At 38.4% G+C, this 24,913-nt stretch overlaps 1 protein-coding gene across 2 annotated transcripts in view; it reads right to left on the bottom strand.

Annotated features, from left to right (window-relative positions):
• Window positions 1-24,913, bottom strand: part of KCNMA1 (potassium calcium-activated channel subfamily M alpha 1) — a 708,266-nt gene that overhangs the window by 153,637 nt on the left and 529,716 nt on the right. For both annotated transcript variants that reach the window (XM_067539508.1, XM_067539518.1), the window contains exons 13-15: window positions 22,273-22,342; window positions 18,743-18,898; window positions 3,109-3,218 (exon numbers count right to left, since the gene is read on the bottom strand). In XM_067539508.1, the coding sequence (XP_067395609.1) occupies window positions 3,109-3,218; window positions 18,743-18,898; window positions 22,273-22,342 (336 nt within the window). The remainder of the gene's footprint in view (window positions 1-3,108; window positions 3,219-18,742; window positions 18,899-22,272; window positions 22,343-24,913) is intronic.

Genomic DNA, 24,913 nt, shown 5'->3' on the forward strand with positions numbered 1-24,913 from the left:
GGATTCAAGAGATCTACTGAAGAGCAAAGTGTTGGAGAGTCCTACAGCTATGAATATCTGTCTAGCCAAGTCTTGGGTTGTCCCTAGATAGAATAAATTTTATACAGTAGCATCTGGGCACTATCTTTTAGCAGGTAAAGCCTCCACACTGAGTTAGGAATACCCTCCCCCTCTCACTGAGAGGGTCCATTTACACTAGTGGAAAAAGCTGGCACCGCTTCTAAAATGTTTAATGACCTATCTCCATGGAAATGACTGCTATTTCTGCACCTTTTTGATTCCAGTTGTCTGAACTGAGTGGCAGCCCATCTGTTACAGGTCACTTCCGGCGCTACCCAGTGAACCTCACTATCTGGCCACTGCAGATGGTTTCACAGTCACAAACGCACACCAGGCCATTTATCTTTCACCAGGGGTGTGCATTTATTTCCCTCTTACATAAAAATACCATTCAACACAAGCTTACAGCAAGGATGGACTTCCCTGCAACCCTAAGCCCCCAGCCCAGGCTCACCCTCTGAGCTTTCTTCTGAGCTTCTCTTGAGCTGCCCCTTGCTTCCTGTTTCCTCACCTTATATTCTCCCCAATTACCTTATTAACCCAGTGATTGTCATCCATGTGCTCACAATCCCCCCCCCCACACACACACACAGAAAGTGTGTAACTGCCCTCAGCTGGGTCTGCAGCCTTCTTCAGGTTGTAGCAATGTCAATGATCAGGGTTATGCTGATAGCACCCTGTCATGCCATCCACCAAGCAGTTATGTTTCTGGTTTGCTAAGAAATCTGCCAGGCTAGTAATCAATACCAAGAGCTCACGGGAACAGCATATTACATCCAGTTTCAGTGTTTAAAAATTTAATTAGCTACATGCTGTTTAAGATCCATGCATGATTAGAAAAATTGCTCTAAATATTTATATATTTGCAGAAAGTTGATTGCCCTCAGAGTGACCACCGATACTTTTTCCGCTTCCCAAACCAGTTTTAAGCACATTTTGGTGTCCTTTGTGTCATCTGAAATTGAATAGCCACTTCTTACTGTAATGAAAATACTTATGTGCTAAGCTCAGTGATATACAACACTATTCTCTAATTACTACTGTGCTTTAATTAACCTGGATTGAATAGTGTTATCATTATACTGCTAGTACATTTGAGTTATATCTTTTTTCTTTAATTTAAACTAGAAAATACAGATAATTAAGCCTCTAGATAATCAAATGCCTGAGGAGAGCTCCAATGTTTTGGGAATTTCTTAAATCTCATTAAATGGCCTTTCTTTATTCATTATTCTACCTCAGCTATATTGGTGTGTTAAACAAATGGTAGCTCTATGTCGAATACATGCTCAGTCACCTTTTTCATATGGAAACTCGACTGGGTTTGACAAAGAATTTTGCTTGGAGATTTTGTTCCCATAACTTGGTTCATGTGGACAGTGCACATTAGCCTTTGCTCAATGCCATGCAGAATGGCACCTTTTGTGATTTTCTGCTTAGTGCATTGGATGTAGAGGGAGCCATTTTCTTATACTATTTTCAGAGTAAACTAACACTGCCTGTTAATAAGCCAGTCACAAGACCTGAAAGCTAAGGACTGGATAGTGAGCCCCTTCCTCACACAAATCCTCAGACTTGTGGTCTGGCTTAGTTTAAAGCTGCATAAACGCAGAAATTATTTACGACCAAAGCTCCATCATTTGTTTATCATACTTCTTTTCTCACTCATAGGTTATATTGTAAACTAGGATGATATTACTCCACATGAAAAGAAGCAAGAACGTACAAAGAACGTCACTCTACCTTGCAGAGAAGAGCAAGTGACTCCCTAGAAACCTGGCCACTCCCACTCTCTCCTGGTCTCAACTTCAATAAAGTCAACATGAAATTGAGATCTGAGAGTCATCATAGTCTACTGGATAAGGCTGGATAAGACCGGGACTCAGAAATGCTGAGGATCTGTTTCTGGCTTTGATGCTGATCTGTTATGTAACCTTGGGTCAATCACTTCATCTCTCTGTGACTATCTCCCCTCCCACCCTGTATCTGTCTTGTCTAGTTAGACTGTAAAGTCTTCAGAGCATGGACTATATGTTTGTATAGTGCCTAATAGAGTGGGGCCTCTTGGTATGACTCTAACAGAAAATAATAATAAAATAATAATAATAGAAACCTGATGGGCCTCAGCTATTCTGGGAGTGTTTGGGGTGCATATGTCTATCATTGTGGCCTTATGCACCTTCACTTTTTTCTGAAAGAGCACTTCTAGGGATATGTCTACACTGACGGTGGCAAACTCACCACCATCAGATCGATTTATCTGGATCGATTGAGCAGAAGTGAAGACCTGCTCAATCAATCTGGAAGTCGATTTAATAAAACTACCTCCCAAAAAAGCATAGCGCTGCGTCAATGGGTATGTATCTCCCGTCAGCGCAGTGCAGTGGAGATGGCATGCTAAATGGAAGTTACAAAGTCGATGGGAGTGTAGACCAGGCCTAGGACAGATAAAACGTTACTCAATCTTCCTAAGACTGTCCTATGGACTATGCATTGCTATTCATTCCATGCCCCACATATTCTCCTCTCATTGTGAGATGGATCTATTTTTGCTGGCAGAAGTTATGTTTGTTCAAAGCGTTCTTCAGGCAGTTCCATGATGTGTTAAATGACGATCTCCCTACAATATATACAACTCCTTTACATCTGCTCAGATTAATGAATAATTTCCTTGAGATCAGGCAAGAACCAAGAGGGTGACGCTGACAAACACCATCCAACGAATGGGAACCATTAGAAGAAACAATCGGACACCAGTTATGAATAAATAACTCCCTTTAAATGGATTTCTGATTCCTTTTTGCAAACACACTTAGCATTTAGGCTTTCGTTTATGTTCACTTAGTTCTAAGTCTCTTCTGAAAACAGACATTAAAATGTTTGGAGTACTTCCATATAGTGATTGCTTTAATGTTTATTTTACTTGAGCCCATCTGATGAGGCAATGATATTGGGATTATAACAGTGTGGAAATGCCTCCTATGCAAACCTTTGATTTCATTTGAGAGCAGGCAAGGAATTTATGTCAATTAATATATATCTACTTACTCACAAACTGCAGGGAAGGACAGACCCACAAAGGCACTAGATAGATATTCTGTATACATTTCATTTGCGACTCCTTCTAGATAGTATTTCTGCCACGTATCCTCCTCAATCTAAGAAAAGAAAACACAGATGCAGAATTGTGAATAAAAATGCTTTCTGCAAAAATATAACCAGTGGATTTAACATGAATCAATTTTTAGTTAGTTGAATTTGGTAGCCCAGTGAATTTTTTAGACAATTAATAATACTTGGTTAGCAGGATTCCATGGAACAACAATAAACAATGCAAAGTAAAAATTAAGTACTGCTTTACTTGGATTTGTTTGGGATTTAGTGCAGGTACATTGCAATAGTGACTGAAATAAAGTTGTGGGGAGAGCTAGGTAAACAGTTCTTGATTTTGTTTTGTGAAAATTCTCCTGTGATTATGTGGAATTATTTTATCATTTGAACATGTTTGGGTAAAGATTCACTTGCTTTCACAACATTTTAGCATTTGGCCATTACTTGCCAATCATCACCATAATTTCTAACGTTTTTCTTTCCCTATCCCGTTGCTGCATCATGAATTGTCTGAAAAACTAGATCAATAGGATAAAAAGAAAAAGCATGGCCATTGTATTGGTACTGTAGTATGAGATAATATTTGATACTGCACAAAAGACCTTTTACTCTTGAGACACAAGGTGGGTGAGGTAATTTATTTTATTGGACCAACTTCTGTTGGTGAGAGAGACAAGCTTTCAAGCTACACAGAGCTCTTCTTGAGCTCAGGGAAAGGTACTCCCCGTGTGTCACAGCTAAATACCAGGTGGAACAGATTTAGTATAAACAATCTATTCCACTACCAAATTGTCTATTGCCATCGTTTGCCCAGTACCTTCCATTAAAATATTAAAAAGTTTTGATTACAGTAAGACATTGTTTCATATAATTAGCCCTTTGAATATTAGGGAATGGTGTAATCAAAACCAGAGCCTTTCATGTTTGTAAGAATTATACATATGACATAGCATCAAAACAGTAATTATAATGAACAGTGAGAACATATGCTCCTTGGGGTGAGATTAATAAATTGTGACATAAGAGTAACCAAAATAAACTTGCCAGCTACATCAGAGCAGCGGAAATAATATATGAAACATTACTTTTTGACATCAATGCAAGTTACTGTCCCTAACTAAGATATGCAATTGCACAGTACACAAGGAAACAGAAAGTAGCAATATCATGCCTTTTGAGACAGGGTGGATTTAAAATTGCTGATCCAACATGCATTTTTATAGATCATGGAAACACGTCTTTTAAACTGAGCCTATGATGCAAAAAAAATCTGGTCCTTACATATTGCAATGAAACATTAATAAGCAAACACCTAACTCCATTCTTACATGCATCCCTATTATGATCTGCATCACACAACAGATGAGAACAGAGAGATTTTCAGATGTAATGTTCAATGGGTACAGAAAAAGCTTCGATATGAGATGAGGAAGAAGGCTTTTTTGTGAAGCTCTTTGGCTGAGATTTTCAAAGCCACCTAAGGAATTTGGGTGCCGAGTTCTGATTGATTTTAGTGGTACGGAGACATCTAAATCCCTTAAACAGCTTTCAAAATCTCAGTATTTTTTTTTTTAAATAAAATGTTGAATTTTCTTGGGGTTCAATAGCCCTGATTCTTCGCTACACCGAGCTGCTCATGTACAACTGAGAGGGCAGGAGCTGGTTGTGGTTTCTTGATTTACAGATGCCCATCCCCAGTGTAAATTATAGTAAGAGGGGTCCTGCTCTAATCTACATTGCTGGTACTTCTAAATATGCTCCCTTACACAACAGAGGATCAGGCTTAGTCGAACTTGGCTCCATCATGCCTTCTCCTTTCTCCCCCTTCTGCCAGAGGTTGGATGGCTGGTGGAAATAAAAGGCATTTATACCACTTCCACCAGCTATATGTTAGCCAGATTCAATAAGATATCCAACAAGGTAAACAACTTATCACTGTTGTAAAAGATGTGATTGAAGTACTGCCCCGCCATATCAAATGGCTTGACTAGAGTCTAGCCAATTGTTTTGAGACTGTGTGTAAAGCTTTACACTCAGGAGTGATAGAGGATTGTATTTTTAATGTAAAAAGCACTACAGTATATTAAAAGAGTTTTTATTTTTTAAGCTGTGACTTTTATTTCTGTCTTGAATATATATTCCTTATTATAATATGAATGTACATCTCTGTTGGAATTCAAGCAACAAAATTAATGTACAGAACTCAAGCGATTCAGGGAAAGATGCCAAAATTAATTTTTCAGCCATTCAGCAATCAATCAAAAGAAGAAAAGCATCCCGGGGCAACAATATATCTCTGCCTGTCATGTCAAACTACAGCTGTTTTAGAAGACCATTAAAGGAAGAGCTTCTTGAATGAAATGCAGGGCTCTAATGAAGTCTCTCAATGTAGAGTCAAAAAGACATACAAGTTGAAGGTAGAAAAGACTTACTAGGTCATCAAGTCGATCCTCTTGCCAATTCAGGATTGCTATCTACCATGTACTGCAAACCTTTTTTTCTAGTCAAGTTTCTAATGCTCCAAGAAATGGGCTTTTACACAACTTTTCTCAGTTTAATGCATGTCATTCAGGATTTTTCCTGGATATTAATCCTAAATGTTACTGTAATTAATTCCATTATATTGCTTCTTCATTAGCTGTATGCCAAATTATTTTGCTTCTAAAACAAAGTATAATCAGTAAAGTGTCTGCTAATTATTAATCAAAATTTTCAAACCTAGCTAACTAAAGCTAGTCTCCTAAATCAATATTTAGGTACATCTATATTTGGGCTACAGAAAAGTGGCCGGATTTTCAAAGGTCCAAATTTGTTAGGAACTTAAAAGGTTTTAAAATGTATTACATTTACAAACGAAAGTTAAAATATTATCCATTGACACTTTGGTTAATTGACCCAAGTCAAACTTCAGAACATTCACATTTCTCTTGTACCTGTTTCAATGGCCAAAACATTTAGTATATACCTAATATTATTCAAAGATATTAAGTTACACGCCTGTGGTCCTTAGTCTTACTCCAATGCCAAGCACTGAAATACACAAAAATAACCCTTCAGCCATACAAAAGAGTGTTAAGTCCATTCAGAACCAATTCAGGAAAGGCTGGATAGTTCAATGGCCAAATGAGATACAATTAAGGCTTATATGTTACACATAAAGATCCCATGGGCATGTTTATAAACCTAAGATAGATACTGGGCACATTTTATCTCTGACTGATTTTTATTTATCTTCCCTATCTTAATATCTAGTTGTTTTTGTCTTGCCTTTACAATAATCATCACACACACAAACCTCTCCACACCCACACCTATACTTTTTTTGTTACAGAATGAACACTGCAGACTCTTTGTTCTTAATCTTTCTGTTTATAAGTATGAAAAAGGTTCTGAAAGGAGGACAACATATTGGGCCAGATCCTCAAGTGGTTTAAACTGGAATAGCACCACTGACTTCAGAAGAGCTGTGCACATTTGTGCCAGTTGAGGATCCAACCCATTCTGTACCAAGAGAAAAGGAAAAAATATATATATAATTAGAGGCAGACTATAGACAACAAATTCAGAAATGAATTTCAAACTACCCAGAATTTAGAACAAGATTTCAAATGAGCCAAGCGTAGGAGTATTTCAATCCTGGGTTTTAGTTTGGCCTGTTACAAATACAGGGATCATTTGCAAATTCTGGATCTGGACTTTGATTTTGAACACTTCCCAGGGTTCAGTATGTGTGAATCCAGAATTGTGGGTCCATATAGAGATATATTAATAATATATACATCCACTAATTCATAGGAATTACAATAAAAGAATATCCACCCCAGCTAAGTCAGTCAGGATGCTACGCAAACGCCTTAAATTTCTCCTTTGTCATGATGCCTGTAAAAATCTTTACAATGGTTAGGCCACTGGTGCACTGGTACCACTGACCATCATGTAGACCAACAGTATCTCAGTGTTTCCATGTATTCTCCCATCTGTGTTGTCTATTGTCTTATATTTAAATTACAAGCTCTTTGGCTTTCTGGTCTGTGTTTGTACAGCACTTAGCACAAGGAAGTCCTGGTCAATGATGAGCTCGTAGATACTATGGTAATAAAATAAAATAAAATAAAAAAATCAGATTGAAAAGCAGCAGAAAATTAATATAAAAATGGGTTACAATATCTAGAAGCAAGAGGTTTGGCCTTATTAAAAATTGAGCAAGGAAGGGTGCATTGGCAGGAAGGGAAAGGTCTTACAATGAGCCCATCAATGACTGAAATCGAAGACAACAGAAGATAGAGTAGATGTTTCTAAGAAGTGAGGTAGGCTAGAAAGAAGGAGGGTAACGAGGTGAGTCACATTTTCTGCTTTATCTCAGGTAAAGCTTTGTTCACCTGCTGACCTAAGACATGACAGTGGAATCTCTGAAAGATGGTTGATATCTGAAAGTTGGAACAATACAGCATAAAACTTCTGGGAGAAGCCATGAATATAGTCTCCCCATTAAAGACTTTAGAATCCAAAAAGGTCAGTTTAATATCAAACGCTTGCTCTTTATACCTAGCCAGTATAAAGTATCAAAGGCTGTCCTATTATTATCACAGCTGCGTAGTCCAGTCAGCAGGACCATTGCTGCACTATTCACTAACAGGAAGTGGAGCAGGAACCCTGATGAAAGCCTTTCAGACAGGGAATTATATTCCAGCTTTGTGGTTGCAGAGTTATGTGTCACTATTGCAAGGTCTTCACAGCATCAGTAAGAGCTGAGACAGTGCTAACTGCACATCTTAAAGAAACATATTCATACCGTGTCCAACACATGCCTTTTATTGAAAGGAGATTTCAAAATAATGCCTAGCCTTGTAACCTACTTCACTACATACAAGTGTCTCCTGTCTGTATGGGCCTGAGCCAGAGCTCACTGAAGTCAATGGAAGTCTTCCATTGATTTTGGCAGGCTTTGGATCAGAACCTAAGTGGGACATAAAGAAGAAAGACACCTCAGTACTTAGGCATAATAGCTCATGTCAGGAGAATGAAAATAACTTTATTTTTCATTGGATACCGGAGATACAAGAATGAATTAAAATCTATGGATATATGCCAAGCTTTCCTAGATTTTAAAATGCACTTTACTTTGTTCAGCCTTTTGAACAGGACTTATACTGTACTTTGTGTGTATATCATTTTTATCCTTGAGGCTTAATACTAACTCAAGATTCAGCAATCTCATTCTCTTATTGAATGCTTCAAAGGCACTAATGGAACAGAAGGATTACAGACTTTCTAAGAACTCTACACTGAGATATCAATTAAAACAAATCATTTTTCTGTTGATGGGCTGCCAGGTAACCAGCTACTTTAGTTCTGGAGATGCAAACAAACAATTGCAAAAAAAAAAAATAATAATAATTTTTTTTGCATGGTGGATATGGCCCAAATCTCATGCCTCCTGACAAGTGGGCTGCAAACAATCAAATAAGGTCTCTTCCATAAAGATTGTTTTGCCATGTGAGGCTCTGAAAGGGGATTTACAGTGTGTGACATCCTGCCACACACAAAGAGGTCATCTTGCATTTTTTCCTAACTCTTTCTCTTTATTTAGGGAACTGGAAGTTCTCTTTCAATGCAAAAAACAAACACATCATGGGAAGGGTGATAAACAATATCATCTGGCTTCCCCAAAGCATCATGTCAATATGCCTGAGCTGTGACGTATTACAGACATGAGGTGACCATACCTTCAAAATCAAAAACAGGAGCATTTATGTGGCAACATTTTTTAGGTTTTCAAGCTATAAAAATGCTCCTCTGTCTGGCTCTTTTCCTTGATCTACTCAGCCTGGAGCAAATCAAAGGAACATTGAATTCCAACTTTTCTATCTGTGTCCCTCTATCCATTGCTTCCTCTTTTCTGTGGTTCTGGTCGCCATTTTGAGGGGAAACTGAGGAACAGAAGAATAGCCAAGTGTCTTTCCCTCCCCAAGGGACCAGAACAGGAGTTTTGCACTGACAGATGGGGCACTGACTCATTGGACTCAGTATGTAATATTGTTGACCCACAGGTTTTGACAAAGTTGGGTCTTGAATATCGCAAGCGTGAAATACAGGCTCACTTGGTGATGAGAATGAAACAGGAGTTTCACATATATCCTCGCCCCCAATCTAGGAACCAAATCCTTTTTTTGTTGGTTTTTAAATGAATAAGAAATGCATCTAAAAACACATACCCACATGGACTTCGGGGCATGAGATGATCACTGACTGAGGTTAGGAAGAAATATCTCATATATAGTTTAGGACTGCAAAAATAGGTGTGTTTTACGGGCTCTAAACTTTCTTTTGAGTCAACTGATTGTCACAGGTAATAGACAATTCCTGCACCCATTAATGCAGCTTCCCTTTGGGCACTGAATCTCATCTGGTGATCTGATCAGGGATGTGGAATACATAAGAATTATTAAGCAAATATTTCACCACAGGGTTTCTAGCTAATACAGTTACTCTGCATAAAAATCAATATTTTCTTAAAGTCACCTCTTGTATATTGTGGGGTTTTGTGTCTTCAGAGACTCTTGAGTCCTTGAGCTCAGTGCATCTGATCCAGCCTTCCAACCTCCTTTTACAGAAAGGATTCAATATACTGATTGGATAACGAATGATAATTTAGGACCAGCATTCTTAATTCAATAAATCTGGGATTGGCACTTGAGAGGGATACAAGAAGCTTCCCCTCCCTTGCATGGCTCATGAAAGGGCTGATCACAATAGCAGTCCTCGTGAGTAGGACCTGTTTGCCTTTTGTCACCTCCAGGGAGCAAATTATCCAGCATTGAGCTAGGAAAGAATGAAGGGGATTATATGCTATGGTCCCAATCCCTTCTTTGACCAGGCCTCAAGATAAGGTAGTCATCTTCACTGTCCTAAAGGCCAGTGCTGAGTGCATATCCCTAGTTTTTATCGTGAGGAAAAATCCCTCCTGCAGCTGCTCCAGGAGGGGGATAAATTCCCACTCTTCCATAACCAGGGATTTATGCAGATTGTGTAATCTATATTTTTAGAGTCATTTCTAAATAGAACCCCATTAATTTCACCCCTATTAACTTTGGTGCCCTGGGGGTAAAAAAGCATATTTGATTTAGGTAACATATGCTAATTGATAGAATTAGTTGCTATTGTCATTAACTGCTTGGTTTTAGATTAAGCCAAACAGATGTAGTTTGCTCCTGCATGCATTTTCAGATGAGCTAATTTGGCCTTTCTTAAAGAAACTGAACTTTGGTTTCCCAACAGAAGTGTTCCAAGAAAGATTAGTTAGGAAGCTGGGTGGGGAATTTGCCCTGGAAATCAAGCTGTTTTTTAATTTTATGTTTTACTTTTTTGTTGGTGAGACTCAAGAGACCACATCAGCATATTTACTCACTACTCAAGAATCTGACAACCAAAGAATTAAACAGAACCTTTTCCCCTAACAAGTTCCTAACTGCTCTATGAGACAAAACTGGAAAAATTAGGCACATTCAACAGACAAAAGCTTCAATGGTCTATGCATAAAGTCCTGTTTCTTCCTTTCCAGGCACACACAAAAGCAACTGTTTAACCCCTTGAATGCTGCAGGTTGATTTGGCCAGTCATATGCTATAGGCTATCCTGGTCTGAGTCTTCTAGGCACAATTAAAGGCCCAACCTCACAGCTCTCTGGGTGCACATGTTCCCTTGAAATCAATGGGACTTGTACACTTCCAGAAGGCCTAGAAGCAGAGAATCTCTTTTACCCCATAGTGATGACACAGTATTCTCTTCTACAGCATTGTCCAGTGTTTAGTGGGCACCCCTACTCATACAAGTAAGGTCAACATGGTGCAGCCAGCAGGGATAGTTCGTAAGCATTAACCACAGAAGACCTCATGAGATGGACCAATTAGGAGAAGCCTAGCTTATTACTTTTTAAAGATATTTACTGGCATTTTGACAATGCAGTTTATGTAAAAGAGTAATTTACATCCAAAAGAAAACATATCAGTTGCAAAGGATGTGTTTTTGCTGTGCTGAAGCTACAAATGCTCAATCTCTCCATTCCAAACCAGGGCTAACGATGGTATTATAAGCAACATGAATAGTTACTTAACGGTGTCAAGGAGGGGTTTCATCATACCTTTTCCCTTTTGAATGTGCACCTCCCTCCTTCACTCACTTATGCATAGTCATATATAGGGCACCCTCCCAAATGATGACAGAATGTACTGCATTGACCTGTCCCTATGGAGAATGAGAGAATCATGGCTTGAAAGAGCCTGCCCTGCATGAACTGAAGAAGAGGCATTCAGGGTCACCCTGTCATTTTTATCACTGAAGCTAAGCAACTCTAACACACTTCAAACAGATACTAGAAACACATATGCAATATAAGATCCTAGAGGCACAGAAAGAGCATGCACACAATTCACTGTTTCTGATAAAACAATCTTTAATCAATTTGAACCAACAAGGAATCATCCATAACTCTCCCTCAGTAGTGACCAAATTTGCAGATTAGGTGACACACTTTTTCTTCTTTATTATTTGTATTAAGTTAGCACTTGCATGCCTCAATGGAGATTGTGCTGTGCTTTGTAAGTACATATAGTAAGAGACAGTCTCAGTCCCAAAGAGAATACAATCTAAATAGAAAAGATAAGCAAGCGGTGGTAAAAAGGAAATACCATTATCCTCATTTTACAGATGGGGAACTGAGATGAGAAGAGATTAAGTGCTTTGCCTACAGTCACACAGGAGGATGGTTGCATAACTGAGATTTGAACCCTAATTTCATAACTGAGGATGGTTGCATAACTGAGATTTGAGTTCTAATTAAGTGCATTAACTACAATTTCCTCTTCTCTATTGCACTACAGCTCTGGGTTCTTGGATAATAGTAATAAACCTCACCCATTGACTTAATAGCCCATCTGAAGAATAGCTGGAAAGTGACATAGTATGCCCCAGGAGAAGAAATTTAATTTTCATCTGAATCATTTTTAAAAATAAATGGCAATGTTGCTACTTTCTTCTTTAGCCAAATATAGATACAATATTGATATAATCAAATGCATTTACATAGTGCTGTCATTTACCAGTGATAAATAGTGACAAGGTGATGAAAAAATGATGTATCACAAGTGTGACCATTAACATTATTTAAAAAAAAGCCACCCAGCCCCACATTGTAGCAGTGTAATTATCAGCAGCTCTGCAGTTTCAACTGATCTATCTTCTTCACACTTCTCAATGTAATGAAATAAATGGTTACTGAAAGAAATCAAGAACACCTGAATTTAATGATCCTATATAATATCTTCAGTCAAGGAACAGGACCCAACAGCAGCGAAGAGATTGAGGCTGAAGTTCATTTGATTTGGGATATTGTGTTGTATTTTGCATTTAATCAAAAAATAAGCCTCTTAAAGATTAAGGAAGCACCAATCTGAAATTCTTTTATAGCTACAGTGCCAGCTGTAATGTCAGCTCAGTCCACCATGATGCAGGAAAGGGCACAGCTCACTAACTCTGCTAAGAATCAATTCAGCCATTTTGAAGAGGAAAAATTCTCTCTCTCATCATGGATCATACATTTGCCCTGAACGTATGTTGACAGACAGCCCCATTTCACAGGGAAAAAATGATATACCAAGTTGCTAAACATTTTAACTTTATTAAACATAGAAAATAAATGATTGATTCAGATTATTATAGTTGCAAAATAATGTTTAAATATTTGTATTTCTGTGCTATTAAAATTAGCAAGTTTGGTCCCTTTGGCCTAATGTATTTGTTCAATATAAATGACCAAATGTGTGGGATTCTGTTGACTTGCATGAACCTCTTATGATCCAAACAGGTACCCAAAAGACAGAAGCTGTGTTTACAAACTAGATGTCTTATAAAAACAACAGGAATGTGCAATTTAAAAAAAAATAAACATATGACCTGGACCTGAGAGGTGCTCAATGTCTCTCAGAATTAGGCCTTTACTTCCTTGTGAAATTATGTTCTAGAACTATCAGGAAGGTAGTTTCTTCATGCACATGATCTTCTCAAGCTTCAGTCAATTTGTTCTGTATCATAAGTCACTCCCCTTCTTCAAGAGCACCAATTAATCAATTCTTCTCTATCTTTATCCCTCATTAGTAAGTACTAAAAGCCAGGGCAACATATTTTGAACATCCCACAAAATTCCCTTCAACTGAGCAGAGCTGATTTTGGGATTATAGATTTATTATATATTAGGCATGGATATAATGCTTTTGTTTATCATCAGGAAAAAGGACAAAATCTGACAAATGAGTTGTTTGATGAAAATAGTTCCCTATTTGAAGTTGAGACTGAAACTCAATGTATTTAGAATCCTGGAAGTAAACGGCCTATTGTATAACCATTATCTTTTAACTCTATTGCATTTGTCTGTGTTAATTGGAACTAACAAACATCCATAGCAATATAATTCCATAGTGACAGCCAAATACTGTCAGTAACATTTAAATCTTGGATCTTTTTTCCAGAACCAGATGTAAAAATGAAACCTGGGTGTGTTGTACTAACATCAGATGTGTAAATCAAGATTAGCTCTAACATTCGACAGGATTAGATATATGTGCATTTTTCATGGTAAATGGAAATGATCTGCACGTGCTTATGTGGAGTATTTTGCCACACCAAACAGTTACTGGCAATGATGCGACTTGCACCCATGCAACTAAGAGGAGAATAGGCCCATAGATTTATTTTACTCTTTAACCACAACATTTACAATGCATGAAGTTAGCTGGTTTGTGGAGTGGAGGAGTGAGGGGATAACATATTGAACAAAAATACACCTGTTAATGGCAAATTGGTATTAAGGTATTCAAATGATTAACTGGCTTAGTAACTATATACTTCAGGATAGGACAACATGATTAAAGAGCATGGGTGGCCCTTGTTCCCATCCAAGGACAGTTTCAATATATCACATTCATAGATGCCTCACACGCCAATTTTCCAGCGCGTGTCTCAACGAACAGATCCTGAACTGATTTAGGCACTTCAGAAAACACATGATACTTAGGGAAATACTTTAGGTTATTTTTTTCCTAAGTACTGTACTAGACATATTAGGCACAGCATACAAAAGGTTAACTACCATGCATTTTGTTCGTCACACCCTCATCCTGGGCATCTCACAGCAAATGAAATATTGCAACTCAAGGTATTTTTTTGCTAAAACTTTGTACACATTTCTGAGATCCCCTCCCTTCAGTATCTGGATTCATTATATACATTTTGATGTACTTTGGTTCAAGAAAGAGGAACAGATGTCCCCATGCCCACAAACTGAAGTCACATGCTTTAGATGAATCACATCTAAATGGTTTATTTCATAAGTACATGGCCTGGGACATTTCTCAACTCTCCAAAACAAAGGAATCTTCTATCATCCTAAAGATGACAAGAGTCTGTCAACCTGTCTCAAATTTTGCCAAGAAAATTCTGGTGAAACAACTCAAGCATCATCGTCTCAGCCCCACTTATCTTGGGTTTATGTCTGGCGATAGTAACAATACTGCACTGGTGATGTTGATTGATGATCTCCTGGTGAATGAAGTTTAAGGGCCAGACCCTAGTCCCCACTCCAAGATTGCTTTGTGCTGCTCCGGATCCAAAAAGTAACCTGAAAGCCAGGTTGGGGATTCCTCCGGTGCAGGTTAGTTCCTGGGTGGCATAGCGTTGGTTATGCCATCTCTACCACACCCATCTCAGCCCTGACCAGGCTGGGAGGCCTGGTTGGGAAAAGTGGGCATCACCAATGCTGGCTGTCAAAAGAGGTTCTAGGAAGCTCTTGCTGCCAATGTAACTTAGTAGAGCCATGAGGCTGCTCTAAATTGATCCCCATGACCAGAATGAAGCCAAGTGTCTTGAACATCACAGAGGTATAAAGTTGGTTCGTAGTGTATACACTCCTATAGAAATCAGCAGGCCAAATTCTGCTCTGCTAAAAAAAAAATCATGTAGCACAGTGACTTCAATGGGATGGCATGCTTGCATCCAAGGGCAAAATTTGGCCCTCCATAATCCCATGCTTTTTTTTTTACTTACTTTTAAAAATATTTTTACCATGGTAAACTTCTGGCAAATGTTTGTTAATCCAAACCATAAACAGTAATTGCTCTGTAGAGCAATATTTTAATCTAGTGCTGAGATCATGTATGCAATGAGCAGGCATATCATTTCATTTTTTTTTAATATAACTCTGAGAATATTCAACACAATAAAAAGGATGTGTCTATTAAAATATACCTTACTGAATGGTTTTGATCTGTTTTCTCAAATCTTTTTATTGTGCAATTTTCCTTTTTTCTTTTGGGTATTTACAGAACCATTTCTATTACAACTGCATGTTATGCAGCATTTTTAACTAATTTTTCCTTTGTTCTATTTAGTGCCAAAACAAAATAAAAGATTCCATATAAGATTACAGCTATAAAACCAAAAGGAAAATATTATATTTAAATATAATATTTTGAGGTTTATAAATTTGTTTTACCTTTAATGCTGGGCAGACAGTTTACACAAATCATTTTGCTGCAAACTAAGACGTAGCGTGTTAAATGTGTGTGGGATCACCATCAATCATGTTCATTTGTCTTTGACTGACCAAACATTTACAACCCATTAAACAACTTTCTAATCACGTTAGGAAGAAGGAGGAACACACCTCAAGGTTTTTTGTTTTTTTTTAAATACAGACATTTCAGTAAGCTTTTCTGGCAATCTTCTAATGTGTACAAAGCTCCGCTAATAACATTTGCCTAAAGAATTTGTAATGGTCTGACTGTTCTTAAATTAAATGTTCTAGAAAGAGTGCTCTTTTGTAAGGACAGGGAATCCCAGTTAGCAGTTTATGAATGTATTTCTCCCTTTCCTATACAGCATTCCCTGACAATCCCTATCAACATAAAACACCAGAAACTGCAAAGGGTCCAAGCTTTATATTGGTTCACAGTTTTCATCAATTAACGGTTACTGAGAACAAACAAAAGTGTGTGCACATTTGGGGGGAATGTTATTTCAATTAAAGCGGTCAACATCGTCTTGGCACTGATAAGAGTGGGGGTTTTAGTTAATACACATCAATTCATAAATGTCCGTTTTGTTTCAGATATTAACAGACTCTGAAATCTGGCTTCCTGGATAACACCAACACCCAGTTACCCACATAAATAATCCATTGTTCTTGAGTATCAATGGCAGAAATTGATGTTAACCAATAGTAACTGTTTTCTCCCAAAACAATTATAAAACTATATGTTTTTGGTTTAACCCTAAAAGGCTGCTGGTGCGGTACCTAAACAGCCTACTGACAACAGCACAGAAATGTTCTCTTTGCCCTTTGGCCTCCCAGAACTTGAGTGAAGCAAAGCTATGATGCAAAAGTAACAGAAATTACGATCTATCCATTCACTGCACTGTGCACAGTCTCAAAGAGCCAGATACAAGAAGAAGCAGCAGCAGCATTGCTGCCCTTGTGTAAACCAAATACATCAATCTTCCTGTGATTATACTATACATCTAGAAACATCTGGTCAGAATCAGCAAGACTCCATTTGGACTCCAATGGAAGTTCAGAATGATGTAAACCCTCAGTAAAGGTCCTCAGAGCCTTGTGGAGTTGGGCCTGTAGGTTGTAGTAGAAATCGTAAAGGATAACCCAGTATTGATCAGTCACTCCCATCTCATTACACTGCAGAAAAATTATGGCATTATTACATGATGAAATTCAAGAAATACAGAATGGGTGGCTTGAAGAGGGAAAAGAGACTGTCAGAATGGGTTGCTGGTGTCCCACTGAGCCTTGAAAGAGAGACATGCTGATGGTAAGAGGGACACATTAACTTTAAGATGTACAATTTTTTAATTGAAAGATTGTAACTACAAGATCTAGGTGGTTCTGCTTTCTCCCAAGTCATGATTTTTACTCCTTGATTCTCTCCCTAATGCTCTCAATGGAATCTGTTTAAATTTAAAGTAACCTGCATTGGGACTGAGATACACACGTCTTTCCTGCAAGAGGCCGACTCACTTTTGATCCTGAGGAAGGCAGAAACTGAATAGAGGTGACAGCCTACACAGGGAGTCAAAAACAAGGGTCACACAAGGGCCCGTTCCTAGAAAGGTGCCACAAAGAAGCTGACATATATCAATGTGGGCACAGAGAAAGTTCAATGCCCTTGAGTGTGCCAGATTCTGCTTACAAATGGTGACAGCAGAGCAAGGGATGCCAAGTGAACAGCAGTCCTAAAGAATGTAATTAAAGGAGGAGACAACCCTCTGCTTTGTATTTGCTACACTTTTTTTTTGGGGGGGGGGGGAGGGATGGAGCGGGAGCAAAAGAAGAAGGGTGGTTAACTTCAGAGCATCAACATGTCAAGAAACTAGAGAGTTCAGCAAAGCTGAGCTTGTGAAGACAAAGGAGTTAAAGTTAATGGTCTGATAAAAGAAGGAAATGGTCTAATTGCACAAGTTAAAGTGAGGAGATCAAGCTTGCTTTCAAATAATTTGGCTTCCATATTGAAAAACTAAATTCTTCTGACCACATATACTTGTCTAAGGTGGTTTCTTGAGCTGGAGTCTGCATCTCCTGAGGAGCTATGACGACTTTCTTGGGGCTGTAAAAAGTTCTTCAGGGCAGCCTCAGAAACTCCAGCTGCTAATTTATCCCAAGAGAATAAATATCAGACGGCACTGCCCAAAGCCTCCCAACCACTGGTACATGCACCAAAACTGACACAGTCATCCCGTCTTTCCCACCTGGTACTCTGGGAAACCTCTGCCTACTTTCATGATGGATTTGAGGAGCCATGGCCCACCTCACATTCCATCGTGTCCTGGCCCTGATCACAAAAACAGGATTGGAAAATGGCCAACCTCTACATCTGGCAAGAGTGCCTGAAAAAAGAATAATAAGAAGGGAGCACTGACTATCTCAGGTGAGGCTTAGCCTAGTAAGATGGTACTGTTGCCCCAAATGGTTGGGAATGACAGCAGTATGATTTTTGCAAATAAGCCCTGAGCGGCTCTTTGACTGAGGAGAAATAAATAAATGAATTATGTTGTAGGAGGTTTGGACTTAAGTACAAACACATGGTCCATATTTATTCTCACAGTGAGAGGTCCACTAACCACTTGACGTAAAAGAGCAAAACGAGCATTCTTTTTCTCTAGGCGCTTTGTTGCCATATGGGATGCATATAAATCATATTTTTGTTTTAACAGCAGAGGCTTTCCTGATAGATAAACATGTGGTTTATCTAAAAAAAGAATTGAAATGGATTGTGCTTTGAACAATCATTTAATGGTCATAGATATGCCAAATAAAAATAAAAACATAATTTTTTAAGAACCTGGCACATTGCCCAATTTATAGCAGAATTTGTGCTCACATGTGTGTGTGTGTGTTTTACCAAACTGGTTAATGTGTCCCTATCTGTTTTGAGTTTAAGCTGTGCTCTCTACTCAACCCCATGCCAAATTGAATCCCGGGCTAACACACAGTAATGAGACAAGACGTTACCTTTATGAATGACCTCATAGAGAAGAGGTTGGCTAGCATTGTCGAGAGGCCCGGTGCCAGGCAGCTCTGGGCTATGAAACCCAGCTTGAGCTCAGCAAGACAGATTGCGTCATCCCCTTCTTTCCAATTCCAGCTTGGGATATTTAGCAGATGTGCCTAAAGGAAGAAACACAGGTAAAGGATCCCAAATACTTTGCCTACATTCTCTAACCCAGGAAGTATCCAGGCAAGTGACAGCTAATCTTTTCCTTTAGTGCTGGACTGCCTTTTCCTGTAAAAGGTAAAAATAAATGACTAGGGCAGTGATACTCATAAAGTGATGTAGGAGCCAAATTAGCGATCGACATAATGCGAATTCATTGTTTCATTTACTATACACAGACGCACACAATTAAAAAGCCACTGTCTGAGTATCACTGGACTATGGGGTTTATCAATATTCCTCCAAACAAAAATATTTCCAATAGAGTTTCTGTATCAGAAACGTCTCTCACTTTTACACTTTTCATTTTAACCCTCCGAACATCCCTCAAGATCTCATATTATGGTGACTTTCTGTCAACCATAGAAAACTGGATGGGAGGCTTAAAAGGCTCATCCATAAAGCTGAAGTTGCTGCAGAATGATACAAAATTTTCATTGCACCCAGGGTCTGTGCATACTCTCTCTTACAGCAATCTCAGCTACTCCCTGACAAATAAGAAACACACATAGGCCCCAGAAATTAAACACAGGTTTTTAATATCATGTGGCAATGCAGTAGCCTAATCACATGTCCACAAGCCCAGTATTCGAGCAATATGATATAACCTATGCTTTTCTGGTTTCTCCCACCTCCAGGATCAAATAGCATAGGGCCTGGCTTAAGAACTCCCTTCTTTCAAACATTTGATTATGGAGCTAGTGTAATGGACAAAAACCGTCATCCAGTGTTAAGTCTGCTCACCAAGTTATATATATATTATTTTAATACTATTCAATATCAATGCCTGGAAATAATATAATGGGTATTTCCATATACAGTTATTTTCATATCAAATTTTCCTTGGAAAAAAATGAGCAAAAAACACGTTTTACAAAACTCAAAATAATTTAACAAAACTCAGAATTTTACAGAAAGTTCCAGAGGTTCATGTGAAATGTAAAACTCTAGTGGACACTTTCATCCCTTTATCACACACAATGTGTGCATGCACATACAAGGAGTCCTTCATGCTTTTCTCCTTCTGATAATCTGATTATCACCATTCATCATTTTTTCTTCATTTCTTCAATAATTTTCGTTTAGAAATATAAAGGGAAAACATGTTTTTACTTCCCTTTGCAGACATGTAAAGCATAGAAACAGCACAATTCTGTTCCACAAAAGAAGTATGTTAGCTGCCCTCCAGTCATGTATGTGCAGAAGACAACCCAGGCAGTAAAAATCATGCTGTATAAAGCCAGGTGGCTCCTGAGCAGACCTACACTTCTTTAGCTATAGTTATAAAGAGACAAGGTAGGTGAGGTAATATATTTTATTGTACCAACTCCTGTTGGTGAGAGAGACAAGCTTTTGAGTTTACACAGAGCTCTTCTTTAGAGCTGGGAAACTTAATCAGAATGCAACAACTAAATACAACACAGAACTGATTGTTTAGCATAGTAAGATAACACATTTCAATTAATAACACATATTTCACCATCAAGGTCAAGTGGCCTGTTAACACCCCTCCAGCCATAGGGAAGAAACAAAAGGGGGACAGGGGAAAGCAGGGGGGAGGGGGGTTGGTTAGTGGGTTATAGATTGTTATAAGAAGCCATAAATCCAATGTCTCTATTCATCCATGATTTTTAGTGTCTACCAGAGTTATGAATTTAAGCTCCCAGGATCATCTTTTGAAAGTGCTGTGCAGGTTTTCTTTGAGGATGAGGACAAAAATGCCACATCACCTGTGATGAACACTCTTCACAAGGTGATCACTCTATATCTGACCTATCTGTCCTTCTCCTGAAAGGAAACTAGCACAACACTTTCAAAAGATGAGCCTTGGAGCTTAAATTCAAAACTCTGCTAAACATTAAAAATCATGGATGAATAGAGGCACTGGATTTATGGCTTATTACAACAATCTATAACCACTCACCCAGGGACTCTCAACCTTTCTAGACTTCTGTACCCCTTTCAGGAATATGATTTGTCTTGAATACTCCCAGGTTTCACCTCACTTTAAAAACTACTTGCTTATAAAATCAGACATAACAATACAAAAGTGTCATAGCACACTGTTACTGAAAAATTGCTTACTTTCTCATTTTTACCATATAATTATAAAATAAATTAATTGGAATATAATTATTGTACCTACATTTCAGTGTATAGTATTCAGAGCAGTATAAACAAGTCATTGTCAGTATGAAATTTTAGTTTGTACTAACTTCACTAGTGTTTTTTTAGGTAGCCTGTTGTAAAACTAGGCAAACATCTACATGAATTGATGCACCCCCTGGAAGACATCTGCGTACCCCCAGAAGTATGCATACCCCCTGGTTGAGAACCACTGCACTAACCAACTCCTTCAGCTGTGCTCCCTTCTTCCCTCTCCCCAGCCACTGCCCCATTTCCTCCTTATGATTGGAAGAGTGTTAATGGGCCACTTCACCTCGAATGGTCCCTTGGAATATGTTTTAACTACTTCTGCTAAACAATCTGTTCCATGTTGTATTTAGCTGTGACACTGTGATTAAGTTTCCCAGACCCAGACATGAAGAAGAGTGCTGTGTAAGCTTGAAAGTTTGTCTCTCTCACCATCAGAAGTTGGTCCTATAAAAAGATATTATCTCACCCACTTTGTCTGTCTAATATTCTGGGACCAACACAATGACACTCAGCAACAATGCATACATATAGTTATAAAGAGTCATGAATGATTCTAAACTCTCCTCCCAGTGCTTAACTGATGTGCTGAAACTGCAAGGTCTACTTATTTCCATGTAAAAAAGCCTGACTCAGTCAATCCAGAAGCTACACAATTTCTTAACAGCGGTAGTTTTCAACCTTTTTTCATTTGAAGGTCCCTAAAATATTTTGAATGGAGATGCGGACCCCTTTGGAAATCTTAGACATAGTTTGTGAACCCCAGGGGTCCACGGACCACAGGTTGAAAACCACTGTCCTACAGTAATCTCATATTCTCTCTTATATGTATAGGTAATAAGAGCATCATACATGGTTTATTTCATCATACATGGGCCTTATTTCACAGGAGATGAGTGCTTACATGCCCATCTGAAATCAATGGGTGCTGTGGAAGCTCAGCACCCCTAAGTATCAGGCCCTAATTGGTTAACAAACTTCCTCGGGTTCTGATAAGGTCCCTGGCATAGGTAAAGACAACAGAATTATTTACTGGATTCCATGACAATTCATATTCACATGTTCTTACTGAGAAAGAAAAATGTTTTCCACTTGTGCAGCTGAAATAAATGGGTGTGGAAGATTGCTGTAGCAGAAAGCACTGAGGAGCAAGCCCCCTTGGTCTTCTCATTACCTTGTTATGATACTGTAGCATCTGAGTGATAATTCTTATCTTCGGATGGTAATTCTTTATGGAAATTACTCTAAAAAGAAAAGAAAAGAAAATTAACATTTTAGCTGGTGGACATCTTGTACATTCCACCAGAGTGGCTTGCTTCACTGATTTATTTGAATGCAACAATTTAAAACTAGTCTGATTTTTCACCTGGTTGTGAGACTGTGTTAATGAATGACAGACCATCTTAAATTTTAGAGCTAACTCAGCTCAAGTTAGTAAAAATCTCATAATTTTTTATCCCTGGAGTTCGAGTTGGCTATGTGGCTGAATAGCTGCTTATTATGGATTTCACAGAAAAAGTCATCTCTCTAATAGTAAAACCTAGTCATCATTACTCATTTTGTTTAGTAAGTAATCTGTTATCAGATAATCTTGTTTTACGTATGATGTATAAAACCTCCAATGAATATCCTAACTTGTTTCTTTGAACTGTGTATTTGTTCAAGTTTCCCAGCTGACATACCTGAATGTTCTCGCTTCCTTTTTCTACTGTCAATGGCATTTTTATTAGACATTTGTGCAAACCAAATGCCAAAATTTGAATACCCCCGAATTATGGTGTGTTCAAAATCCAAACCTGAATCCAGATTTGAATTTTGCAAAGGGACCCTATTTTTATGGCTTCATCCAAAACTAGGCATCCAAACATCCCTGAACATTGGAGCATATAAAATCTGAATCTCGTTCAACATTCTGCAACTTGACCGCATCATTCTCTAATTATTCTCTACTGAATAATATAGTGTACTGATTTGTACAAACAAAGTGCACAGAAAGATATCAACATATAGGTAAAAATGACTGGAAAAATTAAATGCATTGAATTTAATCTTAAATATGTGCTTGAGCATCACACTGCATTGTAATCCACTAGATATGTATCCTATGGGTTATGAAGAGAATCCCCCACCCCCCCCCAAAGTTTAAGGAAAAAGAAGTGCACTTCAAACTTAAACACTAAAACTTGGGTCACAATCCTGTTCTGCCTTATTAATAGTAGGAAGAAAGAGGAGAGAAAAAAATAGAAGAGGAGAAAAATGTTGTGGCTCTGTGTTTTTGCAGTGTGTCAGATTCCAGAGCCTCTCTAAGTATGTTTACACTGCACACTAAGCCTGGGTCCCACAAACCCAGGGTTGTGGACTTGGTGTTTCCAAGCCCATGCTTGAGTATCCACACTGCATTGTAAACCTGGGTTTACAATTCCTGCATCTTGGTCTCACAGCCATGCTAACGTGTCCATACGGTATGACATAATAGACCTTCTGACTCAGGTCTGCAGCTTGACCAGGGTCCACAGTGCAAAATGACAGGGCGTGGACAATAGTGTGCTGCAGGAAGTTGCATTGCAGGCATATGGGGTATACTTGCTTTGCTGACTTATTCCAAAGATTAGAGAATAAAGTTGACCAATAAAGTTATTTGATTTTTTTTTTTTTTTTGGGGTAGGGGGGGGAGGGCGGGGAGAAGAGGGAGTAAGGGTTGGGAGAGAAAAGAGAAAAGTGTGATGCTCCCCTCCCACTATTAATTTCCCATTTCTTACTAAAGTGTTTAATTAATTAAATTTTATTGAATCAAACTAATTTATTGTGAGAACACACAAGGTAATTCTATTCCCAATGACACTTTTGCATTTTATTACATTAAACATATTGAATCCATTTAAGAACACACTAATCTGCATCTGGAATACTCTTTAATCAATTTATTGCAATTCAAATCAAACTAAGGGTTTCTCCCATCAAATCCTAAAGGAGATTTTGGAAAATGAAACAAGCATCTTAAAACCTTGCTCCTCCGATAAGTATCCCAGACTCTAGGGCATGTTGGGCTTTTTCCAACGAAGTATTTTTATTTTAAATTGTATTCCTGCCTCTACCTTCAACTCTCAGAATGCAAGCATCTGACAGGCCAATAAAATTGGTTTGTATTCACTGTATTACCTAATTTTTAATGGATCTTTGACATTTTAATTTTAAAAAGGGCAGACTGGTCTCATTAAAACCAAGGCTGTATGAGCAAAATACAAATAACGGACAACTCAGCCTTATTTTAACTTACTTTCTCCATTTCCTTACTTTTCCTCCATTATGTGAGACTAACAATGGCACCTTTTCTCCTTTACTAGAACTGGTATCGGTTTCCCACCTGCATTAACAGCAAATGACCAGCTAATGATGCCAAGAATAGTGATTTCAGTGATAAATATTGGCTTTCCCAGCATGTGTAGAAGGCAAAAGAAGTCTCTTCCTCTCAGAATACCCTCATAGGAAGAAGCCGGAATACAGACCCAGCTCTCTGGTGAGCTTAGGCGAGTGGCTGACCAAAACAACCAACTGCATTCCTCAGCCCAAAAGGGATAAAGCACAGGATCCAAAAAACCTGCTGCCCCAGAAGTAGGGGCAGAGAGACTGCATGTTGCACCTTATGTCAGAATGTCTCAGAGCCCTCCACAACTGGGCTCCATGTTGCCATTTACCCTACACCGGTGTGTTTCCGGATGCAAAGGTCAGTATTTCAGGCTTAGCCATGTTGTTAAATAAAATGGAGCTATTCAGTAGAATTGCATCCTCAGAACTTCGGTTTTAGAAAAGCAGGT

This window comes from Emydura macquarii, unplaced genomic scaffold, assembly GCF_026122565.2.
Source record: "Emydura macquarii macquarii isolate MOO-44397 ecotype Brisbane River unplaced genomic scaffold, CSIRO-AGI_Emac_v2 contig_67, whole genome shotgun sequence".
Lineage (NCBI taxonomy): Eukaryota > Metazoa > Chordata > Testudines > Chelidae > Emydura > Emydura macquarii.